Raw genomic sequence first — 26,428 nt, 5'->3', positions numbered from 1 at the left:
TGTGGTTGCACACTTTAATCCCAGAATTTGGGAGGCCAGTTCCAGGACAGCCAAGGCTACACTGTGAAACCCTGTTTCAAAACAAAACAAAACAAAAAGAACAAAACAAAACAAATGAACAGAAAGCTCTGCTAAGTGGAAGTGACTTATACATCCAATTCTTAAATGCACAGGGGCTTTAGAGACTATACCCCTCCCCCCTTTACAAGCCTTAGGGTGAGGAAGTACAGGCACCTGTGGAAATATAAGCCTGTTGTCCTACAAGTCAATCTAAATGAAGTAAACCCAGCCAGGGCATGGTGTACACCCATGTTGCTTTGATGAGATTTAATGACTGAACTTGCTGCTTACGATAGGATGTCATTTCACCTCAGTTATGTGGAAGTTCAGTCCACTGGTTCCCATGAGTGGCTCCTTGTTCTTGATGTTGCTGGAGTCATTTAGTTATGCACAAGAGAAACTAAGGCAGTGGCTGGATGTGGTGGTGTACTTTAGTCTCAAGCACTTTGGAAGCAGAGGTGAGAGGGTTACAGCTTTGAGATGAGCTTGGAGTTTCAAAACAGCTCCAGAAGCTTTTCCATAGACCAATAATTTTGATGTGATCATGAAGCAAACACTATATATAATACATAAAGTTATTACATTTAAGATAGGGATGTGTCTCATGTTTATGAGTTAGTCTCAAGTGATTCCTGTCTCAAACTCCCAAGTGCTGGGACTGTAGGTATACCACACTATCTGTTTTCTCTTTTTCAGTGTTACGATTATCTGGCCTGGCAAGTGAGTGTGCCTACAAGCTGTGCTTGTAAGAGACAAGCTACTTTACAGACCCGGAGGCACCAACATCCTCAGACAGTACAACTTTGGAGGCATAAAAAGTGGATGGCTGGAATGTTAAATAGATGGAGTAAACCCAGCACTTAGCAAACAGCAGGCAACTAAGATGCAGGTGACTACTGACCCCAGCGTGCAAACACACATCTCAGCAGTAAGGTATAAACGTTCTTGCCCCTTTAAGGAAAACATTTAAGCTTACCTGCTTTTCCTGATATCAATACACACTATCACCTGGACTGCAGTTTTTGTCATATAATTCTACCCTTCACTTTATGCCTATGTACATGCATGGAGACAGACAGACACACAGGCAGGCACTAATCAGTACATGTAAAAACAACTACAACAACAACAACAACAACAAAATCGCCTAGCTGATTGTTTTTATGGATGCATTCAGGACTTAAGAGATGCTGAATCTGATTCCTCCATTCAGGTAGACACAAAGTTGAGTTCTAGGGACCAGATCAGTTCACATCCTTGGGTAGCAGTGACATTTCAGTATTTGAATCCCTTCTGGTTGTTATCTGTCCAAATGATAAATTGGTAAGACGCCACTACTTGGCCAGTGGGTCTTTATGTGTGTTGCTTTAAAAGGAAAGCTCTTCTGGAAATCCCACAGTACTTCTAAGCTTTCTAGTTTCTACTTCTCAAATTTTAGATGGCAATTCTGTCCACAGAACACATCCTTAATATGAAGGGGAACCGCAAGCATTCTCATTTTTGATGGGACTGAGGTCACACTGCTCGTCCATGGTAAAGGAAACGGAAGAGTTAAGTGTTCTTCCCAAACAGGATACTACTAGAACCCCACAGGGTAGGAAACACAATCTGCAATTAAGATTTGGACGACTTGAAAGTGCTCCTTAACTCAGGGAAAGGACAAACTGTGAGACTTACAGGTAAAGTTCATATTGGCCTCCTAGGGGCCTCACCATGTTAGCTACAGCTGTGGAGAAACCACTGCCAATCACCAAGTTGCACACACTTAGGAACCTAAGGTTGTCCTATATCACACAGGACCTCTATTAGTCCATACCCATGCCCAGACACCTCAACAAATCTATTCAATGCAGAATCCGTAAACAGCTCACACCCCATTTATTATTTAAAAATATTTTGTTACAAAAGGAAAAAAATACAATGCAGTATAAAAGATTGACATCGTCATCAAGTTTATTACACAATTCTCAACCTATCAGAAAGACAAACAAATCACCGACAACAGGGGTGGGGCCTTGACCTTTTGAGGACTGGGATGCTTTTCTCCTTTTGCTATGAGGAATAAAACTAAAAATTATGTCACTGAGTAAAAATAAAAGTGGGGAGAAAATAATTCTCTGGGTAAACAGCTTTTCTGATATTTTATATGTTGTTTTTCCTTAACTGTCACTTTCCTTTTTTTTTTTTTTTCATTTTTTTCTTTTTTAAAAAGACACCCGAGTTGCTTTCAAGAATAAGCATATCACTTAACCCTTAGAAAATTAGGCAGGATGCCATGTTGATGGAATAGGGATTGGTTTAGGGGACAGGAAAATAAGCTACAACTTGTAGCCTCTGTCCAAAGGGAATGTGCCTCTCCAACCTTGGGGGCACTCCCTCAGTGACTGAAGGGGTCTGTCAGAAGTGTGCCGAGAAGAGAGAAAGCATCCAATTCAGTCTCCCCTCTGAATCTGAAGAGTCTCCAATGACTCCATGCCTCACACACCAAGTCCCATCTCACATGTTGTGTCTCTCTTCACATTAGATCTCACAGGCCCTGCTGAAGGAACATTACCCTATGGTACTCCAGGACTGTGGCTACCTCCATCAAGAGCAACCTATCACAGTCTGGATGCTGAAAAAAGCAATTCCATTTGCTTGTGCAGAAAATGGCCACTAGTGTGCTGGTCCTTACAACTCTGAGCTCCAATTCTCTGCTCCTTCTTAAAGGCTGGAAGCACCTCCAGGCAAAGTGACGGGGGAAGTATCAGAGCAAAGGAATAAAAACAAAAACAAAAACACCAAAAAAGAAACCCCCAAAAACCAGTCTTGACTTTACCTGCCTATTAGTGCTGAGTTATTCCACAGTTAAGTCAAAGTATGTACCTTGGAAATGCAAGCCTATGCTCACATTAACCTGCAAAAGAGCCCATGTGAGTAGGCTACATACTGCTCAAATTGCTCTCTTCTCCACACTTCTGGTACTTTATTAACTAGGGGTCCTAGTTACTGAGGTCCCATGACATCCCTAAGTCCCAAAGGCAGTACCTTCCTCTAAAACAAGGAAGAAGCCTTCTTGGGGAAGGATTCCATGTTAAATGGAAAGCCTTGGGGAAAGGAAATACCTAAGAGCTGGTTATTGCAACAAACAGACAAGCCTAAAGCAGCAAATGGTGGTATCTGGCTGGCCTAGGCTTCCGGCAGATAGCCGAAGCTTCCTGGGTTCTGTTTCAGAGGGGCAAGTCCACTGAGGAGTCAGATAGTAAGGAGTCAAAAGGATTCAGCCCTCTAGGAGGCCATGGAAATAAACCATCAACACGTGAGGAGAAAACTGAGAACACGTTTCTTGTCACAAGGTAGTTTCTGTTCTCATGGTCCCTCCTCAACTGGCTAGGAAAGTACAGGAGTTGAACAAAGTGGTATGTTAGCAGGGTTTGGACCCTTTTGGCCCCATCAAATCTAGTACTGAGGGCAGAACCCTGGGCATTTTTGGCACACCCAGTCACTTTCCTAAGACCCCACATAGAGGATCCATTTTCTCTGGGAAGGAAATTTTCTCATAGTAACCTCACCACTGACTGCTTCTGGGCAATCAGAAACTCAGGTTTCCTTGGACAAAGCACCATTCTCTATGGAGACTATGGGCTGGACATGTTGCTGTCTTCCTGTATGCCCTCGTTCACTACCCCAGCAAGTCTTTAGGTTCTTCCCCCATGGCAAACAGAAGGTGTGGGATTGGGAGGGCTGCCAAGCCATCTTCAATCCTGCAGGGCAGAGGGTTTTGCCTGGAGGAAGTTAGGGGTTTGGAAGAAGGGGAAGGGGTGGAGCGGCCTCCGTCCTTTAGTCCTGATCAAGGTGAGGAGATGCAAGTCCATTAAAAACAATTTGCTTCCACCCAGACTCCTGCAATAAAAGCACCAGAAGAGAATACCAGTTAGAGGCCACTCTCTCATCAGGGAGGGCTTATATGAGATAAACTGGCAATTTTTGAAATCACAATCTCAGTCAGAATGCTAAGCAAGCTTAGCAAAGTAGAATAATGTGGACTGGTTGGCACAAAGTAATGTGAGGGAGTGGCTGCACAAAGCACAGTGAAGACATTAAAAAAAATCTAAATTGCTGGTATATCACTTTATGGTTAAGAGGAAAAAACAGACAATGGAATAAGGTTTCTGACAGTTTGAGAATAATATAGCTGGGAGAGGTCAGAAACATTTCAAGAAATGATGCTTTAAGGAAATAGGTTCAGAAAATTTATTCTGAGCAAGTCATAGCTTACCTTATAGGTGAGAAAAAGAAAGAAAGGGAGGAAGGAAGGAAAAGAAAGCAAGAAATGGGAGGGATAATAGCAAGAAAACAAGTTGTATATTTAACCAAATTCACCAACCCCTAGTACTCAAGAGGCCCTAGCAAGAAGCATGCACTCCCACTGCAAACTCCTCAATCTGTTTTGTTTTCAAGCAGCCATGGTTAAAATAGACTACAAAACTATACTCCACCCCACACCTCTCCCACCACACACATGCTCCAACCAAAACCCCACAAATCAAACCAGATTCCAAAAACAGTGTACTTATGCATGTGCACATAGACGCACAGCACAAGAGCCAATCCAGGCTATACCGAATAAAATACAAATGATTTTAAGACTTTCCCATATAACAGTTGTGGGTAAGGACTCAAAAATACAAAAACACTAAACTAGAATGACTTGGCCAAGAACAAAAGCAGATCACAAAAGAAGGAAAACAGTAGAAGTCACCATCGAAAACATCTGATAGCTGCTAGGCCTTTTGCCACAGTGCTAATCTTAAGGTCCCTAGCAATCTGAAACATGTAGATGGCAGTATGGTCACTTGATATAAAACAGAACCAAAGGTCAACAGGAAAGAGGAAAATTCAATTCAGGTGTAGCCTACTAAACAGAACCTGGAATTGCAGACACACACAAATGCTTAGCCTTTATAAAAATACCTTTGTAAAGCAGCTTCATAAGCCTGGTGGTGGTGGAGCAAGCCTTTAATCCCAGCACCTGGGAGGCAGGGGCAGGCAGATCTTTGGGAGTTCAAGGCCAGCTCACTCTACAGAGCAAGTTCCAGGACAGGACTGTTACACATAGAAACCCTGTCTTAAGAAAGAAGGGGGTGATCAAGGACCACATCAAACCAGATACATTCTAACAGAAGAAAAAGTGGGGAACAGCTCAAACACATGGGCGCTGGGGAAAATTTCCTGAACAAAACACCAATGGCTTATGCTCTAAGAGCAAATGGGACCTCAAAACTGCAAAGCTTCTGTAAAGCAAAGGACACTGTCACTAGGACAAAATGGCAACCAACAGATTGGGAAAAACCTTTATCAATCCTATATTTGATAGAAGGCCAATATCGAATATATACAAAGAACTCAAGAAGTTATTCTCCAAGAATCAAATAACCCTATTAAAAAATGGGGTACAGAGCTAAACAAAGAATTCTCAGCCGAGGAATGTTGAATGGCTGAGAAGTACCTAAAGAAATGTTCAAAATCCTTAGTCATCAGGGAAATGAAAATCAAAACAACCCTGAGATACCACTTCCCTGGCTAAGATCAAAAACTCAGGTGACAACAGATGCTGGCAAGGATGTGGAGAAAGATGACTTCATAAAATTCATAGGCAAATGGATTGAACTAGAAAATACCATCCTGAGTGAGGTAGCCCAACCACAAAAAGACACACATAGTATGCACTCACTGATGAGTGGATATTAACCCAAAAGCTCAAATTATCCAAGATATAATCCACAGACTACATGAAGCTCAAGAAGAAGGACAACCAAAATGCAGATGCTTCACTCTTTCTTAAAAGGGGGAACAAAAATATTCATAGGAGGGGATATGGAGACAAAGTTTGAAGTAGAGAATGAAGGAATGGCTATTCAGAGCGTGCCCCACCTGGGGATACAGCCCATTTATATATAGCCAACAAAACTAGATAATATCTATGAAGCCAAGAAGTGCATGCTGACAGGAGCCTGATATAGCTGTCTCCTGAGAGGCTCAGCCAGAGCATGACAAATACAGAGGCAAATGCTAGCAGCAAACTATTGAACTGAGAATGGGGTCCCCATTGGAGGAATCAGAGAAAGGATCGAAGGAGCTGAAAGGGTTTGCAACCCCATAAGAACAATATCAACCAACCAGAGCTCCCAGGGACCAAACCACTACCCAAAGACCTATGGCTCCAGCTGCATATGTAGCAGAGATGGCCTTGTTGGGCACCAAAGGGAGGAGATGCCCTTGGTCCTGCCAAGGCTGGAACCCCACCCCCCCAGTACAGGGGAATGTCTGGGGGTGGGAGGAATGGGGGGTGGTTGGGGAGGAGGAACACCCTTATAGAAGGGAAGGGAGATGGGATAGGGAGCTTAAGGCTGGGAAACCAGGAAAGGGAGTAACATTTGAAATGTAAATAAAAAATATCCAACTAAAAAGAAAGGGAGGGAGAGGGGGAGGGAGGGAGAAAGAGAGAGAGAGAAAGAGAGAAAGAGGGCAGGGGGAGAAAGAGCCACCCAACAACTCCCACACATATGCTATGCAGAAGAGCTCTGCATGCTGCCTCCTGAGCTGGCACTGTTCTCAGCTGCTACTCAGAATCAGAAAGAGCTTTACTTTGCTGGCTTCTCTAAACATATGTGTAAGTATTTGTCTCAGTTTCTAGAAAGAAAAACTGAAGCCCTTAGTGTCACCTTTGTTTTCTAATATTCAGACTTAAGCTTGTTTTAAATCATGATCCCACTACCTTGGTTTTCCGAGTGTTGGGAATACTGGTATGTACCATCACAATTGGCTGAATCTTTAATCTCAATCAAACTTGAACAGAAAATTCAGTTTTCAATGGATCAGGAGAATATGGATGAAGGGAGAATGATTCTATTTCAAGTAAGAAATACCCTAAAATAATGGGAGAATTACAGACAGTTGAACATACCTATCACCTAGGTACACCCTCAAACTTCAAAGCATACACATGCATATCTTGAAGAAATGGCAGTTGTAAAGTGTCCTTACAGAATGAGATGCACAGGATAACTGGTACATCAAGGGAACTGGTGTTGGCTGGCAGTAGTGTCTGAATGCATACAGAAGTCAAAGATCCATCACTTCAGTTGGCTCATCAGCCTCAAACCCCAGAGCTGGGGCCCTCTCCTGAGAAATAGAAGAGGATGCTGCTGTTCCATTGAGGCCTCTGCACAAAACATACCTTTCCTCATCAGGGACACATTCACACAGCACAGAAATACAACTGTTTTTAAGTAAAGATGTTGTAAATGCTGTTCAAATAGCTTGGAGGATTAAGTTCTTTACCGAGATCTGTACATCATTTCACCAACATGAAACCTTCCAAGCTACAACTTAGCAAATGAAGATAGAATTCAGACTACCAAGAAAATTTAAGATGATTATTTTCTTCTTTAAAGCGGGAAATCTCTTTAAAGTGTCTGATTCACTTGTACATATATGTTAGGGGAGACCAGGAAAGAAATGATGTAGAAAACTTACCCAAGAGTGAGTTTTCCTTATTTCACCATAGGCCTGTACCAGCCAAATAGATGTTTTCTGTAACTACCAATAGAGGACTTTCAGATGGATCATGAATCTTGCTCGTAATTTCACTACCAAAAGGACAAAGCCACCAGGAATGGCAATAGGCAGTCATCTATGCTAGTAGAGTACACTGAATAAGGCCCTAGAGACTACAACTGCTGCTTTATATAGACCATGTAACAGCTCCCCTTCTAGATGTTTTGTTTTCTTCTTCTTCCTCTTCTTCTTCTTCAAGATAGGGTTATTCAGTGCAATTGGTTATCCTGGAACTTGTTCTGTAGACCAGAGTAGCCCCCAACTCTAAGATCTGCCTGCTTCTGCCTGAGTGTGGGGATTAAGTGTCTATAAGTCCTGGCTCTCCCAGGTCACTCTTATCCTAACCAATTCCAAAAACCAAATACTACATCATGTCAGGTAATTTTTTTTGGAGGGGGCGGGGGAGGGGGAGACAAGGTCCTGCTATGTAGTTCCTTGAACTTGTAATTCTTGTCTAAGCCTCCTGAGTACTAGCATTACAAGTCTGATCATAACACCCAGTACTGGCTGTTTTGGATTTTAAGTAATGCTAATGCTTCAACTGTGCTAGCTCAAAAGATAAGTGATGGTGCTACTTAATGAAGGGATAGACCAAGACACCCATGCTCACCTTGCCCATCCCCAACAAGAAAGAAGGCCAAAGCCACTTGCAGATTCCATCCTCATTAGCCTACATTTGTACAAGCTATACATGTTAATGTGGACACCTTTCAAAACTCAATCTATTATAAAAATCTAGAGAGACAAATACAGAACCCATTCAGAGCTTAACTGCTGGTTCTATGTGGGTTATCCTACATTTGAGAATTCTGTGAGAGGAGATAAGAAGAGAAAGCCTGTTTGTTTTTTAAAGAAGGAGAGAAATAAGGGGTGGGATGGTCTGGGAGGAGACAAAGGAGGGGAAACCATGATCAGAATATACTATGTGAAAAATATTAAAAATATTAAGGAGAAAAAAGAAACATGAAGCTTAAAAGAAAAAAAAGGAAGAGAAAGGTGTAGATTAAAAGCATCAGCAATTTTTATCATTCCATTTACTTTGTGTAGAAGATGACAAAAACACTCTCAGCTATTAAGTCTAAGTGCCAGGCTGCTTTTAATACCGCTTCTTGAGAGGCAGTGGCAGGAGGATTTTTCTGAGTTCCAGGTCAGCCTGGTATACATAATGAGCCCAGGACAGCCAGGACCACATAAAGAGACCCCATCTCAAAAAAACCCAAAGAAGTTAAGGCAGATAACGCTAACTACAATGCAAAGGGCAATCACAAAGGAATGCTTTTTTGTCTATGAGGAGGCTGTCCCTATGCAGAGTTTTACAGACTTAAGGTTTGAGTTTACCAAGACCTATGAAAATGCACAAGAGGTGAGGGTTTTCCCCATCCAGCCATCATTTATAGTTAAGAACTACAGAGCCAAGGCTGGAGAGATGGGTTAGTATTTTAAAACACTGGCTGCTCTTCCTGAGGACCTGGGTTCAATTCCCAGTACCCACATGACAGCTCACAACTGTCCGTGAGGCTGATACCCTCACACAGATACACATGCAGACAAAATACCAATGTACATAAAATAAAAGGAAAAACAACTACAGAGCCTGTTCCAGTGTTCAGAACAATCAATCAGACAGACAACAGACCAGGTAGAGCCTCCTAGCCTATCTGGTCTATTTTATACACCTCCACAGAAGCAGAACCGACACCCATTCTTTCTCACACCATAAACAATCCTTGCTAGCAGCTTTCAGTTGGGATTGCAAAATGGTGGGATAAACTCAAGAGCTACAGGTTAATCCTTCAAGAAGATGGAGACCTTTCTGTGAATGAACATACAGAAAAGCAGAGCTGAGAGACAGAAAGCCCAAGTCCTGCTGAGGTGGTCCTCAAGCCAGAAGAACTGACCTACCTTTTCAATCATCCAAAGCAATTCCTCAAAACTCCCACTTTTAACAAAACTTACTAAAAACAAAAATATCACAAGGTCTGTAAAGTTGTTAAATATTTTTTGGAATGGTTTTCTACTCTAAAGCTTTTAATGGATATCAATCTTGAAGTCACTGATATTTTATCATAAAAAATAAGGTAATAATCTTTTCTGCCTTGATCAGTTTTCCCTTTTAGTTGAAAAGCTGGGATTTAATTGTAATAATACATGATATTATTATTGATGATGACAGTTACAAAGGCTTTCATTTATTAAGAACTTGGAGGGTAGAATATTTCTATTACAAATCTTTTTGTTTTGAGACAGGGTCTTACTCTGTAGTCCAGGCTACCCTTCAACTCATGGCAATCTTCCTGCATTGGTTTCCCAAATGCTGGATTACAGGCATGAGCCACCACACCCAGTTCACATACAATCCACTGGCCAGGAACAGGGCTTCTTTCCCACCTTTCTCAGTGGTGCCGGTCCCGTTCTCTATCCCGGTGTCTCTCATGCTCCCGGTTCCTTTCTTGGAAATAATCATCATGTCGGTCTTCATTATGAAGCAAGTCTCGGTGCCTTCTGCTACTCTCTCGGGACCGGCTGGGTGACCTCTCCCTTGACCGATGTCTTTTCCTGTCAGAAACATCCTTCAGCCTCAACCCTGATGGCCTATGCCACATTCTTTCCACATGAGGTTTTGTCTGCTGGAGGATCTTAGATTCTTGAAGCTTAATCTTTTTTTGGGGGGGAGGGGGGAATGACTGACAAATTTGTCAAGACCTTATTAATGTACTGAACAGAGTATTTAGAATTTTCCAAGTATTATGATTTCACATTTACAACAGGTCTGTAGACAAGAACTAGGACCTTTCCCCTTAAGTTCTCAGAAAGTTGTTAAGTAACTTCTCCTTAAAGATGTGAATGTAAAGGGCTGAAGAGATGGGTCAGCAGTTAAGAGCAGAGACTGCTCTTTGAGAGGTCCTGAGTTTAATTCCCAACAACCACAAGGTGGCTCACAACCATTTGTAATGGGATCTGATACCCTCTTCTGGTGTGCCTGAAGATAGAGACAGTGTATTCATATACATAAAATAAATAAATAATTCTAAAAAAAAAAAAAAAAAAAAAAAGGAAAAAAAAAAGATGTGAATATGAGGTTTTAATCCAAACCCTTTTCAGATACCCTGGATTTCCTCCTTTTCCCAACCAAGCTTCAGGAGAGTGTTGCTCAAGTTCAATCAACCCCAAAGCAATCAACTCACCTAGAAGAGCTTCCACTGGCACCCACACTGTAAGACTTGGCCTCTATGCCATGAAGACAGTCCTTAAGTGAAGAGATGAGGACCCGACAACGCTCATCATTGGCGACTCGGGACTGTTTGATAACTGCAATGGCTGTGAGTAGTGTCTCAATGGCGTCACTGTAATCCCCTGATAGGATGGAGGGAAAGGCCAAGGATGAGCAGAGGCAGTAACCAAACTGGACCAAAAGGAGAATGCAGGACATGAATTGTCAATGACTAGCTGTTTAAAAGAGCTATAGTAAAATAGACAAAGGAGACAAAGCAGGCATAAAACTGAGTAACAGCTATAGTTACTGAAATCTGACATATACTAATGAACCTATAATTAGTGCATACTTGTCCAAGGCCTACTTTATAATACTGATTAAAATAAACTGTCCTAGAGCTGGAAAGATAACTCAGCTGTTAAGATCACTTGTTGCTCTTGCAGAGGACCTGGGTTTGATTCCCAGCATTTACATGACTCACAACCACTCATAACTCTAGTTTCAGGGGGCCATTTGGTTCCCAAGAATGTATGTGGTATATATACATATACACATGTAAAATGCACATAAGTCGAAAAAATAAACTATCCCTCCATTTAAGCCAGCAATTTTAAAAATTTTCTGTTCACAGAACTATGTATGTTTAACCATGTTTTAATAATATTATTTATTGTTTTATCTTTGCTAGGGCCTTTGCTAGGCTACATAAATTAAGGAACAATGGCTCCATAGATTACTAGCTGTTAAAACTCATGAGATAAATCTGTAAGCAAATAAGTCATCATTAAAAGTGTTTAGTGCAATGCTAGATACACAGTAGGCCTCAACAAATAACAGAAGTTAAGCTATACTAATAAGATAGGTGTTCAAAACATAGAAAGCAAAAAAGATAAATATTACTTTTTTTTGCTGTGTGGTAGTGGGTGTTGAACTTGGAGCTTTGAGTACAGTAGGCAACTGAACTATCACCAAGCTACACATAGCTAGCCTTGCTCTAAGGAACAACCAAAATTATGCATATGTTGTGATATGTGTACTCATCCCTGAAAACTGGAGGAATACCCACTATTCAGAAGGTAGTCTTGGTAGTCCTCACAGAAAATTTTCAGTTTTTTTTCTTAAACACAGTATCTTTTTTTCAAGACAGGTTCTTACTGCATAACTCAGAGACCCACCTGCTTCTGCCTCCTAAGTGCTGGGATTAAAGGTGTTTGACACTATGTCTGAATCTACTCATTATTTAAAATTTATAATCAGACAGATATTTATTTTTGTTAAATCATACACCTCTATTATATATATACACACATATATTATATATTATATGTAATATACATATATAATATACATATTCTATTATGTGTATATGAAATTTACAGCTTTCAATGGCAGGGTAACACACTGAGCAATTTGCTGTTGGACAGTTTCATCATTGTTGAAATACCACAAAGTGTACTTACATAAAATCAGGTTTCACCAGATGATATACGCAACACACACAAACACACCATATATATGAGACCATTGTGGTGCACAAACTATCCTCTCTCTCTCTCTCTCTCTCTCTCTCTCTCTCTCTCTCTCTCTCTCTCACACACACACACACACACACACACACACACACACACACACACACACACGTACATTTAAATGTGCACTTGACTCAACAAATCCACACAGAGGTCCGCTGAAAATGATAACTGGGTGGCTTTGTTTATGCAAAGTAGCAAGAATAGAATGGATAGAAAGTATGCAGGAATTGCGGCACTGTGAAGGACCAGGAACAACAACTCTATACTGGCAAGGAAGTTCTGTTTTAGAGGCACAGAGAATAAGTATTATAGTTTCTATGCCTGGAATAAGAAAAAGAGGGGGAGATAAAAGATTTACTTATCTGCCATTCAGGGTGATGAGACTGACATTGAAAAAGGAAAAAAGATGATTTTCTCTAAACTCCTCTGTATATTGTATAACAATGATCATGCACTATTTTTTAATTTAAGAGGTAAAGTTATGTTTTTCTGGTGAGGGAAGAACTGACAAGAACACATCATTTTTTTTTAAACTACTCTGCAGAATCAAATTGAAACCAAAGTTCAGAAATTATGAAAAACAGGTTAACAGTCAATTTGAACTTCCTTCTTTGAGTATTAACAGTCTATATTACATTTAGATCCATATGGTAAACCCCCAGGAAAAAGTGAGAATGACCTGAACTCCAAACCTTTCTATTCTAGTATGCCAAGCCATTGCTCTACCTACTGAGTTACAACCATAAACTTTGCACTCTTCATCCTCTTCTTTTATGTCCAGGGCTTTCAGAATCCTAGGGGCTGACTCTGCATGCACTGCTGAGGGGAGGGCATGTTAGCTGAAAGGGTAATATGCCTTAGGATGACAACAGACTTTCCTTTAGAGGACAGCCTATCCACAGGTCACCAGCTCTGCTCAGACTTCTTTAGTTGAGGTACCACTTCTAAAACCCCAGTGCTTGCCGCACATCTTCTGACCTCTAACAGTGCTCCAACTTAACTTCTAAAGTTTTCCAGATGGAAATGACAAAGGGGAAAAATTTAAGGCAAAAGCAGTAAAGTAAGAGTTAATCACCTGCACTAGCTCCAGACACTGCTTTGGAAATGGCACTGCTGGAAATTGCTCTGTTTCGCTTCATTATCTCTTCAAATTCAGCTTCACTCACTGTAGACGGTAGAGGGCCTGAATCTCGGCTGCAGAGAGACAATTACACAGTTGACTGCCCACAACCTTTCTTATTTTCATCACATTCTACAGTACTATTACTCAATTCTTCTCTAGGTATGTCTTAAATGTTCATTCTCTACTTTAAGGACAGGATTTATAGCATGTGTTCCTAATTTTGGTTTAACTCAACAGTAGTAATCATTGCAGCATTTGCAGCAGCCATTTATGGCACAGAGTTTAAACAAGCTGCTTAAAGGGAGCTAAGAAAGAGATGTTTTGGGTCAAGTAGATAAGCTGAAAACAGAAAACACTCAATTAAAAAAAAAAAAAAAAGAGAGCTGTGGGAAGTAACTTGGCTCATAAAGTGCTTGCCATGTAAGCATGAGGTCCTGAGTTCAATGTCCAGAATCTACATAAAAATATCACACATGGTGGAGCGTGCTTATAACCCAGTGTTGGGAAAGTGGAAGACAAGTGGATCCCTGGGGCCCACTGGCTAGCCAGTTTAATCTACTTGGGTCTGCTCCAGGCCAATGAAAGACTGTCTCAAGCAAGGTGGACAGCATGTTTTTTTTTTTTTTTTTCTTTTTTTTCGGAGCTGGGGACCGAACCCAGGGCCTTGCGGTTGCTAGGCAAGAGCTCTACCACTGAGCCAAATCCCCAACCGACAGCATGTTTGAGAATGACACTAAAAGTCCTTTGGCTACCATATGCAAGTGCACACAAGCACACATGTAGCTGTATACACATGTGTACTTGCACATACAGGCATGTAAAACAAACCTCTGGTAGATACTAATCTATACCCCAGGACTCGACATCACAGTGAGAATACAGAGGAAAACCACCAGCATTCAGTGCTCATTCATGGAAAACAAATGTCTAAAACACTGTTTTTTTTGTTTGTTTCTTTAAAAAAAAAAAAAAGTTACTATTCTGCCGTGTATATATGTCTATGTGAGGGTGCCAAGTCCCCTGAAAATAGGAGTTAAAAGACAGTTGCGAGTTAACTGAGTGCTGGAAACTGAACCCCTGTCCTCTGGAAGAACAGTCAGTGCTCTTAACCACTGAGCCACCTCTCTAGCCCCTTTGTTTTGTTTGAGACAGGGTTTCTCTGTAGCTCTGGCTGTCCTGGAACTCACTCTGTAGACCAAGCTATCCTCAAACTCAAGAGATTCACCCACTCTGCCTCTTGAGTACTGGAACTAAAAACACAAACCATCATCACTGTCTGACAAAACACTGTCTACTATTGCTTGGTGTAATAGTATATGACAGAAATTTAATACCAACATTCAGGAAGCAGAGGCAGGTGAACTGCTGAGTTTGAGGGCGGCAGTCTATATAAGTGAGGCCTTGTCTCAAAAACAAACAAACAAACAAACAAACAAACAAACAAACAACACTATATACTCTACTATCCTGGCTCAAAGCTGCAGGGAAATATAGTTTTTACCTGCCATGGTGGTTATAGGGTGTAGAGGCCTTCATGTAAGTATCTGGTGGAGGCCCCACTGTAGCATTTGGTGGGGGGAAGAAGGCTGGATTGAGGTGAAGGGCTGGTGGGATGGCCCCAGGGGGAGGTACAGCCAGATGAGGAGGTAATCGAGGAGGGGGGGGCATGAGATGCTGGTAGTGGATACCAGGAGGAGGAGGAGGGACACCAAAGCTTGAGGAGAGAGGTGGTGGGGGTGGAATTGGGGGTGGGGGCAGACCCATTAGGGGAAGGGCTGAAGGAGGACGGTTAAAGTAGGGCAACACGCTGGGGGGCTTATCCACACGAGCAGATGAGGGTACAAGATTCTCAGAGGGGGTTGCCCGTCCATCAGCAGAATCACTAGAATCTCGGGAGTGGGCCCGTGGAGGTATTCCTGCAAAGCAAAACAGAGCTTATATTACTGCCCAGGCAGGCTTTGGCTATAGCGATAGGACCAGCTCATCTCTCAGCAAGTCTGGTACCACATAAAAGAATACAAGTAAAGCAGGTAAGAGAAAAGAAACAAATCATTTGGTGCCTTTCCATTGGCCTCAGCAGAAAGATCAGAAGTATTCTGGTTAGGACAACTTCAAAAAGCAACAGAACTCTTAATTTAAGAGAAACCTTGTTTCCTATTTTCAAATAAATACACATGCTCCAACAACCCTTAAGGAAAGGATGTTTAAGCATGCTCAGTGATGTTCTGCTGGATTTTACATGCCTTGAATCCTGTGTTCCCAAGAGTTCAGAGACCCAAGACCACTACAAGTTATATTTTATTGTGCTGAACTCTAGAAACATTCTCTTTGTCATGGAGCTCTAGTCAGGGAACTAAAGAAAGAACAGGAAGAGCAGGAGACAGAGCCATCCTCTACCTACATTTTATTCAAAGAGTTAACTCAGCCTAGTTAAAGTAGACCCCAAGAGAACATGACATGGCCTTGGGAGAGATTTGCAGACAAAAAGATGCTTAGCAAACATGGAGGAGCTTCTTAAACTAGAACTCACATTTAGGGCCAATGCTCAAGGCAAGCTTATGCTGGGATCAACTACCTGACAAACTATCTTGACTGCTTCACTATCAGATATTGCCAGCCTGACTCGGGCCCTGTTCTTCATGTTTCAAACATAAGACTGCCTGTTTCCTTTCTCAAGCTGTTATACACCAAACAGGTTTTAAAAGCAAGTGCAATCCTCTCTAACAGTTAACAATTTTCAATATTGCAATGTTCCAATATTGATATGTATATTTGAATACAAGTCCTCGGAGAAGCAGCCATCTTTAAGCAAATGATTACATCAGCTTTATTCTTTTCAGCAAAGAAAAGTAACATTCACAAGGAAAAAGCTGAGAAAAGGTAGGAATATTACTCTCAGTATAGCTGCAAAGAGATGTATCTTGGGGAAACCAGGAGTGCTGAAGCAGAAGGGATGAGAAAATGTTGAGTTGTCAAGGAAGCTAAGTATGTGCCTTTTAACCGAGGGCAATTATAGAGCATACCTCATCCACCTAGGCTGTCAACACAAAGGACAGTTGTGTTCATTAAAAAGACTATTTCCACAGGAAGGACATACCCCATCAACAGACGGAACTACTGTCTTAGAGCTATGTACAAAGTAGTGACAGCAGGAATGTGATGAAATGCTTCTGCTACTACCTATTCCCTAGTAGTGAAAGAAAAGGAGGCTGATTGTTTCAGGCAGGTCCTTGCAGGGTTTCTCTATCTTGTGAAGTCAGGATAAGCCAAGATTGATCCTCAGGTTTAGAAATCTGATTTTAGTAGTTTACCAGGGTATAATCAGACCCTAGGAGATTGAATTATGCCATCCAAACTGATAAACCAAAATAGTAACTTAGTAGTTGATAATGGTAAGTATTTACTGCCAAGCAAACTGGAATGCCTGTCAGCTGGTCAGTGCACCCTCTTCTCAGGAGAGCCTTAGTAGGAGACCAAGGTAGTAAGAGATTGATGAACAGTCAGATTAAAGGGAATCAGATGAACTTAAGGGAACAAGATAACAGAGTGCTGAATGTTAAAAGAAAAACTAATGTGATATACTTGCCAAGCCACCTAAGTATTCAAAAACTGTAAGTATTCCCCTTTCTCTAGGACAATAATGGAGAAACAATGCTTAACTTTTACTACCTAATACTTTTTACGGTTGATTTTTAGAGTACACCAAATATATACTCATGAAAGGATCATGAAAAGTAGCCACCTTTGCATATCTTTTTTTTTTTCCGTTTTTCTTTTTTTCGGAGCTGGGGGCCTAACTCAGGGCCTTGCGCTTACTAGGCAAGCGCTCTACCACTGAGCTAAATCCCCAACCCACCTTTGCATATCTTAATTACACTTTGGGGTGTCCATTTATGGAAGAACAGAATTGACCAGTGACAGGAACTTCAATCATTTTTTAGTTCAGATGGGAAAAAGGTCCCAAGAAGTGAACTGAATTGTTCAAAAGGCCAAAAGGAAAAGAATCACAGGCAGAACCCATTGATAACCTGAACCTGACTCCCAGCGCTGTCCTCTTTACACAAATCTCATTCTTAGGCCCACCCACTAATCGTGCTACCCAATCATAACTAACAGCAAGTACCCTTGCCCCAAATCCTCCACATCACAGCAACAAGCCCACAACCTCCCCCCATCGTACAGATGGTCTCCACGTACCCCCTCTTGGGACTCGGACGCACTCACGTTTCCGAGCCTGAGCCTCAAATTGTGATAAGTTCTGCCGAGTGGCTGGCCTCACATCTACTTTTTCTCCATTAAGAACTTTTCCTGGTAAGAGTTCCAGCAATTTGTGGACAGAATTTTCAGAGGCTACCACCACCTCAGCATACCTTAAGAAACAAAGTGAAAGAGGAATAAAATATTTAGTAGACACAGGACAAAGGAAAAGGCATCTTGTTAAATTATTTAAACACCCCTCCACACCCACACCCCCACTCCCTATCAGCAACAAGAAGGTGCCACCCTATAGATTTCCTGTTTTTTTCTTACTTTTTGGAATTTAAAATTAACATTCTTTCCCTTCACCAGATGGATGTTCAATTTCATTCCAGCTAGGTCCCAAATCTTTGGCAGTTTGTCAAAACCAAGGTAGTAAGCTAGGCCAGGGTGGAAGGGGGTTAGAATCCAAATTCAAACATATAATAGATCTGTCACCCTAATAGTTACAAACTCAAGGGGGCTCCCCAGCTCTAGATCTCACCCTTTAGACTGGCCATTTGCACGGTTCTCTGCAAATTTCAACTCCACCACATCATAGACTCCTATAGAGCGAATAACCTGGATCAGCTGCTGGTCTGTGGTCCACTGAGGTCGGCAAGATGGAAAAGGGAAAAATGTCAAGAGCTACATGCCTGCTACCCACCCACCCAGATGTTCCAAGTCCTGTTCCCAAATCTAGGACTCCAGCCACAACCATGACCACCCACAGGAAACCCCAAAGCCCAGCAATATTTCAATCACTGCAGGCTTTTCTTATTGTCCCAAACTCTAAACCCATCTAATCCCACAACCCCTATGTTTGGGAATTAAAACTAAAATATATTTTAATTTTGACTGACATGTGGGCTGGTTGATCATCATTTCAAACAGATTGCTAGCAACTTTACAGATCTGACAGGCTAGAGTTGACCATGCCAGGAATATTCCCATTAGTATATACATTTCCTGATTTGGCATCCCCCACCACCAGCCCCAAAACATGTCACACCGTAACTTTTACAGAATGGTCAGCACATATCCCAAATACACTACAGCTATCAAGGTCTTTGATTCCCATCACCCACCATTATCACAGGACCATCTAATGACCACCAAGAGTTCAAGGTGTTCACTCTGATATCTCGTCCCATAGATGACCCTGCTAGACATAAAGCCCCAGGGTCAGGGGCAGTAGTAAGATGGCAGAAAAGGCAACTACCCACTTAATCAATGCTTTCTTCGGCACCAGTACGTCCTCAGGATAGTTCTCTTTCAGAGATCAATCCAACCTGATCCCAGGAAAAAGAAATCCAACCCCATCAGAGCACAAAACAGTGCAACAGTGGTTTCTGAAAATGCCATCACCACCCAGTGCTCTCCCTCCAGCCCACCCTTAAGATTTTTGGTTATCCTTGCTCACCCAGGAGAAACTGCCTACATAGACAGCTGCTCGCCGACTCCGCAGGCCACTGTATGTGTACAGAATTGCAGGGGTCTTGTTGTTTGGTTTGGGAGCTGGCTCCTGGCGGACAGGAGGGGGTGGTTCTGTGCTACTGCTTCTGTCATCCGAGGGCTGTGAGGCCGCCGTCAGCACATCATCATATAGGTCAATCTGATCTGTGTTGTTGAACTCCGAGTCCTAAAAGATGAGGGATAGATAATGGAGCCTTCAGACTTTTCAGTTTGTTTCTTCTGCTTCATTCTAGCTGATTTAGAACCTACAGTCAAATGTTTTGTAGAGCAATGTAATGCACAAGATCTCCTTGTCCCACTCTAGGACAAAGGGTATGTAAGACTTCGGATTTGAAACTCTTAGAATTACTTATGAGATTTCCAAGATTTTATTTGTAATGGGCAAGTTTGAGTTTAGTCTCCTGTGAGGATGAAAGAAATAGTAAATAAGCAAGCAAACCAATATGAATGAGATACACTAAAGAGATACATGAGATCAGTGACGTCAGATCAAAGACCACATCTTAGATATATTAGTAAAAATGTATTTTTAATATCAAGCTATATATTATTGCATTTAATAAGAGTACATTTATCTAGAAATATAAAGCAGAGGAAAGAAAGCAAAAGTGAGTAGGCAACAAAATGAAACAAACAAATCAAAAACTGGGAGTTATCCTTTGGTTTATACAAATGACCTGGGGAAACTTCCAAGCTCACAGAATACAACTTCAGCTTTCTAACAGATATCTAAGAAATATAAAGAGAAAGGAGTAGAGGACTGAGGATATGGCTCAGTGCCTGTCATCCCAGCATATGGGAGGTAGAGGAAGATCAGCAGCTGACAGCTCGCAGAGTTTGAGACCAGCATGGGTTGTACCTGACCATCTTATAGAAAAACCAAAAAGCCAGTGAGGTGACCTGAGTTCAATTATCAGAACTCACATGGTTAAAAAAAAAGTTTTGTCCTCTGACCTCAACACACATACCATATATAAAACAAATGGAAAAATAAAAATAAACCACCGGGGTTGGGGATTTAGCTCAGTGGTAGAGCGCTTGCCTAGCAAGCGCAAGGCTCTGGGTTCGGTCCCCAGCTCCGAAAAAAAGAAAAAAAAAAAAAAAAAAAAAAACAACAACAACAACAAAAAAAACCCACCAAAATCCTGAGCAAATACCCTACCTCCCAAGAGACTTGACGACTCTATCTTGTTCAATACTCTAATCCTCAGAAGCCATTCTTAGCTCTCCATATCTGTCAGTTTCTCAGACCTAACCAGCTGAAAACATCCTTTATAATTTTCTTTAAGATGGGAGCAGGAGAGATAGCTCAGTGGTTAAAAACACTGGCTACAGGCTGGGGATTTAGCTCAGTGGTAGAGCGATTACCTAGGAAGCGCAAGGCCCTGGGTTCGGTCCCCAGCTCCGAAAAAAAGAACCAAAAAAAAAAAAAAAAAAACCAAACCACTGGCTACTCTTCCAGAGGACCTAGGTTTGATTCCAGGCACTACTGTCAGCTTACAAATAATTATAACTCCAGTCTCAGGTGATCTGATGCCCACCTCTGGCTTCTGAAGGCAATACACACACAATGCATAGACATACATACAAGCAAAACACCCAGAACACATAAAATTAAAAATACAAGGGTCAGGGATAGAGATTTTGCCTAGCAAAAGGCAAGCCCTAGATTTTGCTGTTAGCAAAGCCAAAATAAGCATGGTCATTATCCAGAGATTTTTTTTTTAAAGTTTGTGAAAGGAATGCACAAAGATTTTGCATGCAAATACCTCGTCCAAAGGGTATTGCCTAGCATATGAATATGCTAGGCAAGGTCTCTCTTTACCACTGTACTAGAGCCTTTTTTCTTTTTAAATAAAATTTGAGATAGGGTTTGGCTAAGTTATCAAGACTTGCCTTGAACTGGTGATAATTTTTGCTTTACAGCTGGGGTACAGGACTATACCTTCAGGCTCACTAACATTTTTTTAAAAATAGACTTGAAGATTTTGTCACAGAGAAAGATTCTGAGACCAATCCCCTAAGGATATTAAGGATAACTAGACTTTATACCTCCCACCAAGGCTTTTAAAGAGGAAAAAAATTTCAAATGAAACTTAAAGGCAATAAGGAAATAACAATATTTTATATACTCAAAGTTGGCAAACTAAGATTCCTTTTATGCAGTATCTGTGATTCAAAAATGTATCTGAGAGTTATAAGGCAAAAGTCATCACTGAGAACTGGCTAGTTAAAATAAATAAATAAATAAATAAATAAATAAATAAATAAATAAATAAAAGGGTCAGTGAACCAGTATGAAGACTTCAACTTAGGGAGCAAACACATCAGTAGGAACCTTTTTACACTGTTAGCTTAAAGGCAATCAGTGGGCTCTTTGTAGATTACCACTCAAAAAGAAAATCCAATGAATTTGAATGTTCAAAGTTTCAATGGTCCATCCAAGCCATGGAACCTAAAAAACTAGCAGTAGCTGGACATGGTGGCATAATACCAGTACTTAGGAGGCAAAGGCAGGCAGATCTCTTGAGTTCGAGGCCAGCCTACTTTACAGTGAGTTCCAAGATAACCAGGGCTACAGAAAGGAACCTTGTCTTACCTGACGGGACTATAGAAAAAGATTAAAGAACAACAAACAAAAGACCCAAACCCCACCTATCCCACAAAAGAAGCAAAAATCAAATACACACCCATATTTTATAGGTGGCAATGCTAAAATTTTTGTTAAGTTTAAAATGAAAATATGTATTCAATATTGAATAAATAGTTCAGTAAGAATTTTGTTGTCAAGGATACACACAGAAAACTACGTTATATCATGAAACTTCCTAGTAGGAATTTGATTTTGCCCTCCAATAGGTTCAATGTCCCTACCTCATAGCTCCTTCTCAGTATATGACCCAAGGAAGTAACTAACTTGGATATAGTTTTCTCAGTAAAACCATCGTGACTGTTGGTTACCTTTTCTTTGATTTGTAAAAGGCCACATCAATTTTAGGCCTCATACTCACATCTTCACAGCTCTCAATACCTTCTCCTCCATCACAGTTGCCCATTATTCTGCACTGTTACTGTCTGTTGTTGTGTGTTTTCTGACAGTTTGATATTGTAGCCAAGCTGGCCTCTAACTTGTAGCAGTCCTGCCCAGTCTCCAGGGCACTGGGATTATGGGGATGTATCACCATACCCAGCTAACATCACTTTTACTTTTAACCACCACAAATGGCACCTATTTTCCAGCACAGGGATTCACTCTCTCCCAACACCTCACCACCTCTGGCAGTATTAATCCTACAGGAGTAGTTCAAATCCTCCCTGACAGGAATATTCATAAAGCCCATCTTAGCATGAGAAGGAACAAACAGAAAATTCAGGTGAGTAGCAGTTCTCACTCACCCTTTTAGTTTGCCCTTGTCTAACTGAACAGTATGAATCCCATGGCTCCCAATATAACAGCAATAAAATAACTATGCAAAAGGTTTTTGCAGCACATGCTGCCAGGGTTCAGAAGCAAATACCACAGGGTTCCACATAGTAAATGTACTAATTTTCCTTGGGGACAAAAGTACTCTTGAGGGAGTTATATGCTTGCTCAGAACAAACCAGTAACTGTCCTTTAAGGCATTCAAAAACTCAATTCATACAGGTTAACTTCTATCTAAGCCAATGTTTAACAACTCTACTCAGACTTTTAAACAATTTAGCAGCTTCCAGATTACACTAAAACCAGCTTTGTCAAAAATTAACTTATGAGGATAGGGTACCCCTTTTTCAACTTTTAGAATGTAAAATATTCAATCTGTATTTGCTTCATTTTTTTCCCATATTAACATTGCCTGCTTGGTATAAATGTCTACACATTAATTTTGGCTTTAGATTAGAAAATCCTTTTATAAAAAAGTTAATTAATGAACAAATTACTGAGGGTAATAATGTGTATCTTGACAAAGCAGTGACCACTGGACAAGAACGTCTTGTCTATGACCCCTAATTTATAAACCATTTATTACTTTTTCTTTATATCAAATATGGCCAATGTGTCAACGACTGTCTATTCTCCAAAGTGAATTAGTTGCAGTACCAGTCAACAACATATATTTAGAATTGGGGGTATCTTTCAGTAATACAGAACTAAGAGAGTCTTGTTAAAGAAGAAGCCATAAATTTCAAATGATAAAAGACTGACTCACACAAACACATAAAACCCAGAAAAGCCAGACTAGAGAGAGGGCTCAATAGTTAAGAACACTTTCTGTTGGTCCAGAGGACTTGAGTCTGGTTACTAGAATCCACATCAGGTAGTTCACAACTACTTGTAACACCAGCTCCAGGGAACCCCATACTACTAGGCTCCTTGGGTACCTGCAAACCACTCACATCCACAAAATTTAAAATAAAATAATGGGACATATGAGCTTCTTTTGTTGCCTACCAAAGTCAGGCTATAATCTAGGCAGTCTAGACCATTCTTTCCAGGTCCTTATGTGTACCCTTTGGAATACACCAGAACCAGCTAGCTTAAGAATAACAGTACTAAAAAGAACCCAGGTAAGAAAAAAGTTTTAATGGTATGCACTAATAAGTGGATATTAGCCCAAAAGCTCAGAATACCCAAGATACAATCCACAGACCACATGGAGCTCAAGAAGAAGTACCACCAAAGTGTGGATGTTTCAGTCCTTAGAAGGGGGAACAAAAATATTCATAGGAGTGGATATGGAGACAAAGTTTGGAGCAGAGACTGAAGGAATGGCCATTCAGAGCCTGCCCCACCTGGGGATCCAGTCCATATACATACAGCCACCAACCCAGACAATATTGCTGATGCCAAGAAGTGCATGCTGACAGGAGCCTGATATAGCTGTCTCCTGAGAAGCTCTGCCAGAACATGACAAATACAGAGGAGGATCCTCATAGCCAACCACTGAACTGAGATATGGAGGAATTAGAGGAAGGATTGAAGGAGCTTGCACCCCATAAGAACATTAACAACCAATCAGAATTCCCAGGGACTAAATCACTACCCAAAGAGTCCACATTCCCAGTGTAGGGGAATGTCAGGGAGGCGGGAAGGGGTGGGTGGGTGAGGGAACACCCTCACAGAAGAAGGGAGAAGGGGGATGGGATAGGTGGTTTATGGACAGGAAACTGGGAAAGGGGATAACATTTGAAATGTAAATTTAAAAAATCCAACAAAAAATATAACTAAAATTTAAAAAAGATAAAAGTTTTAAATAGAAACTTTTCGTTGAGCTTTGACCTCAAGATCAAAGAACTCAACCTCATAGATTACTTTTTAAGGTGACATTTAAAATGTAAAAACACAAATTCAAACTAGGATGACCAAATCTTTGACTTGCCTTTAAACTAGTTTTATCCAATGGTTTTTACCTTCCTTCCCATCCATACCAAAATGCCCACAGAATTCTCAGTCAAGCGATTTAAAAAGATTGAAAACACCTGGAGTGGAGCTAGAACTCCCATCTTTAACGCAGTTGATATACCGTCTTTCAAAGTTATCTCTCGTACTGTCTATACCATTGGGAGGGGACAAGAAGGGGGAGGGACTAACATGCTGGAGCCGCAAGCTGAAAGAACTGCAAAGTAACAAGTATCAAAATTATCCCCGCAATACTGCAACAAATGTAATTTTCATTTTTAATTATGGTTACTCATCCAACTTTGGAATGACTTGGGGAAACAATTCCACAGGCTGATTCACCATTCTATTACACTTGGGTTTTTATTTGCTCTTAAAGCAAACCCTTTAAAATTGAAGCCTGGAGGTTCAAATTAACATAAAGAGGAATGGTCAGTCGTCTTCAAAGTCTCCGCTAGGGGGAAACGCTTCGATACTAAAAGGAATTATTTTGTGGTGAGAGAGAAACCACTGTCAGTAGATTTGACCGAAGAAAACCCAAAACTGCTGCTAATTCCTCTCACCTGATTGAACTCTTCATCAGCGTATATATCAATCAAATCCACTCCTTCTGACATGGCTCCGGAAACACGCTCTCGAGCCCGGAGAACGGACAAAGTAAGAAAGATGCCACTACGGTATTCAGAAAAGGGTAAAAAATTTTAAGACACAAGGGTCCCAGGCTGGGAGGAGGGCAAGGGTCAACAACCTCTAGTCTCCCGAGAGGCAGCATCCCGGCAGCCCCGAGCCTGGCCCCACCCGCTCCGCCCCGCCCCCAGCCTCGCGCCGCCCCCTGCTCTCCCAGGCCGCTCGGGCTCGCGGGGCTCGCTGCCCATCACCCGCGGGCCCGACCGGAGATGCGCCGAGTCGGCGCCCGTAGCTGCCTATGGCGCCACTGCCAAGTCCAGGCAGGCCTCGACTCTTGAGAGGGCCCTCGGGCCGCGCTGTGAAGAACCACTGCGACCAACGCCGCAAGCTCAGCCCGTCGCACCTGCTAGACCCAGGGGGCGTCCCAAGCCGGAGCCCCCTGCGGGCCCGGAAGCTCCCGCCGCCTCCACTCCAACCCGGCCCGGTCCTCGCTCTCGGCTAGGCCTGCCCTGCTCCCTCCCACAGCTCCAGGATCTCAGCCCCTCCCTCAGAGGCCCGCGCTTCCCTCCACCCGCCGTCTTCCGCCGCCGCCACCCCAACCGACCCCCTCCCCTCCGCGGCGCCAGCCCCGGCCCTCCTTCCGGCCCCGCCGGCCCCCGGCCGCGCGCCCCCGTTACCGGGAATATGGCGGCGGCCGCGGAGAGTCCCGACTAGGCCCGAAGCGCGCGAACCGCTCTCCGCCCCAGGTCCCGCCCCCCCTACCGGCGGCGTCACACGCACCACTACTTCCGCCATACGCTGGGACGCGCCTTCCGGCTTGGGGTCCACCTCCACGGGTGAAGTCCTTAGATCGGCCGCCCGGAGTTCCCGGAAGAGGGTCGGTTGCTAGCTTCCTGTACTATAGGGAGAAATGGCGGTGGTCACCTTGATCCCGACGCTGGCGCGGGTGAGAGAGCCGAAGATTTAGGGTTCGGGGCGGGCGGCAGCTAGGACTGTTTCGTCCTCCTCTGTGCCGTGAAGACTGTAGGGAGAATTCACCCATCCCACAGAACCAGGGAAAGGTCCCCTCAAGGCGAGGCGCATACTGCCGCTGAGCATGCAGGTCATTTTCCATTGGTTACTTAGCCCACGGTGTGTTCGAGTGAGAATACTGGATACTATGTAGTTAAGTGGCCAGTTAC

At 42.2% G+C, this 26,428-nt stretch overlaps 2 protein-coding genes across 25 annotated transcripts in view; one reads left to right on the top strand and one right to left on the bottom strand.

Moving 5' to 3' along the window:
- Positions 1–1,915: 1,915 nt before the first annotated feature.
- On the bottom strand, positions 1,916–26,031 carry Cpsf7 (cleavage and polyadenylation specific factor 7). Of its 15 annotated transcripts, none has more exons than XR_010055264.1 (11): positions 25,925–26,031; positions 25,184–25,292; positions 19,188–19,406; positions 18,270–18,373; positions 17,726–17,898; positions 15,030–15,444; positions 13,481–13,599; positions 10,845–11,013; positions 7,579–10,215; positions 7,087–7,224; positions 1,920–3,942 (listed from the first exon to the last, which is right to left on the bottom strand). XR_010055264.1 is itself a non-coding variant. In NM_001399757.1 (10 exons), exons 2-9 carry the CDS (start codon positions 25,235–25,237, stop codon positions 10,053–10,055), a joined length of 1,416 nt encoding a protein of 471 aa, NP_001386686.1. In that variant the 5' UTR covers positions 25,238–25,292; positions 25,925–25,986; the 3' UTR covers positions 1,916–3,942; positions 10,048–10,052. The 15 variants fall into 15 exon arrangements, 8 of the variants coding, with proteins under 8 accessions (NP_001386686.1, NP_001014267.1, XP_038941513.1 ...); XR_010055261.1 differs by having other exon boundaries at positions 10,048–10,215; positions 25,925–26,016; XR_010055266.1 differs by having other exon boundaries at positions 17,753–17,898; positions 25,925–26,016.
- The window catches only part of Sdhaf2 (succinate dehydrogenase complex assembly factor 2), a 28,876-nt gene continuing 28,346 nt past the window's right edge, over positions 25,899–26,428 (top strand). For 2 of the 10 annotated variants that reach the window (XR_010055124.1, XM_017589442.3), the window contains exon 1: positions 25,902–26,193. Coding sequence is in view for 7 of the 10 variants with exons in the window: in XM_017589442.3 (XP_017444931.1) it covers positions 26,158–26,193 (36 nt within the window). In the remaining 3 variants the exon portion in view is untranslated. Of the gene's footprint in view, positions 26,350–26,428 lie in introns of all 10 variants that reach the window. The other 8 variants (XM_063268376.1, XM_063268386.1, XM_063268367.1 and 5 more) reach the window with 8 other exon arrangements.

Source organism: Rattus norvegicus, chromosome 1, assembly GCF_036323735.1.
Source record: "Rattus norvegicus strain BN/NHsdMcwi chromosome 1, GRCr8, whole genome shotgun sequence".
NCBI lineage: Eukaryota > Metazoa > Chordata > Mammalia > Rodentia > Muridae > Rattus > Rattus norvegicus.
Note: the sequence above shows the minus strand (reverse complement) of the source record. Positions and strands in the feature narration are given on the sequence as shown.

Bases quoted from the DNA above. Each gene is read 5' to 3' on its own strand.
- Cpsf7 (NM_001399757.1), bottom strand. From the start codon at position 25,237: ATGTCAGAAGGAGTGGATTTGATTGATATATACGCTGATGAAGAGTTC. The intron at 15,445-17,725 runs GTACGTGGAGAC...TTTGCTTTGCAG, and splicing joins CGTCCGAGTCCCAAGAGGGG to GAATACCTCCACGGGCCCAC. The intron at 10,216-10,844 runs GTGAGTTGATTG...TGTTTCTGACAG, and splicing joins GCCAGTGGAAGCTCTTCTAG to GAAAAGACATCGGTCAAGGG.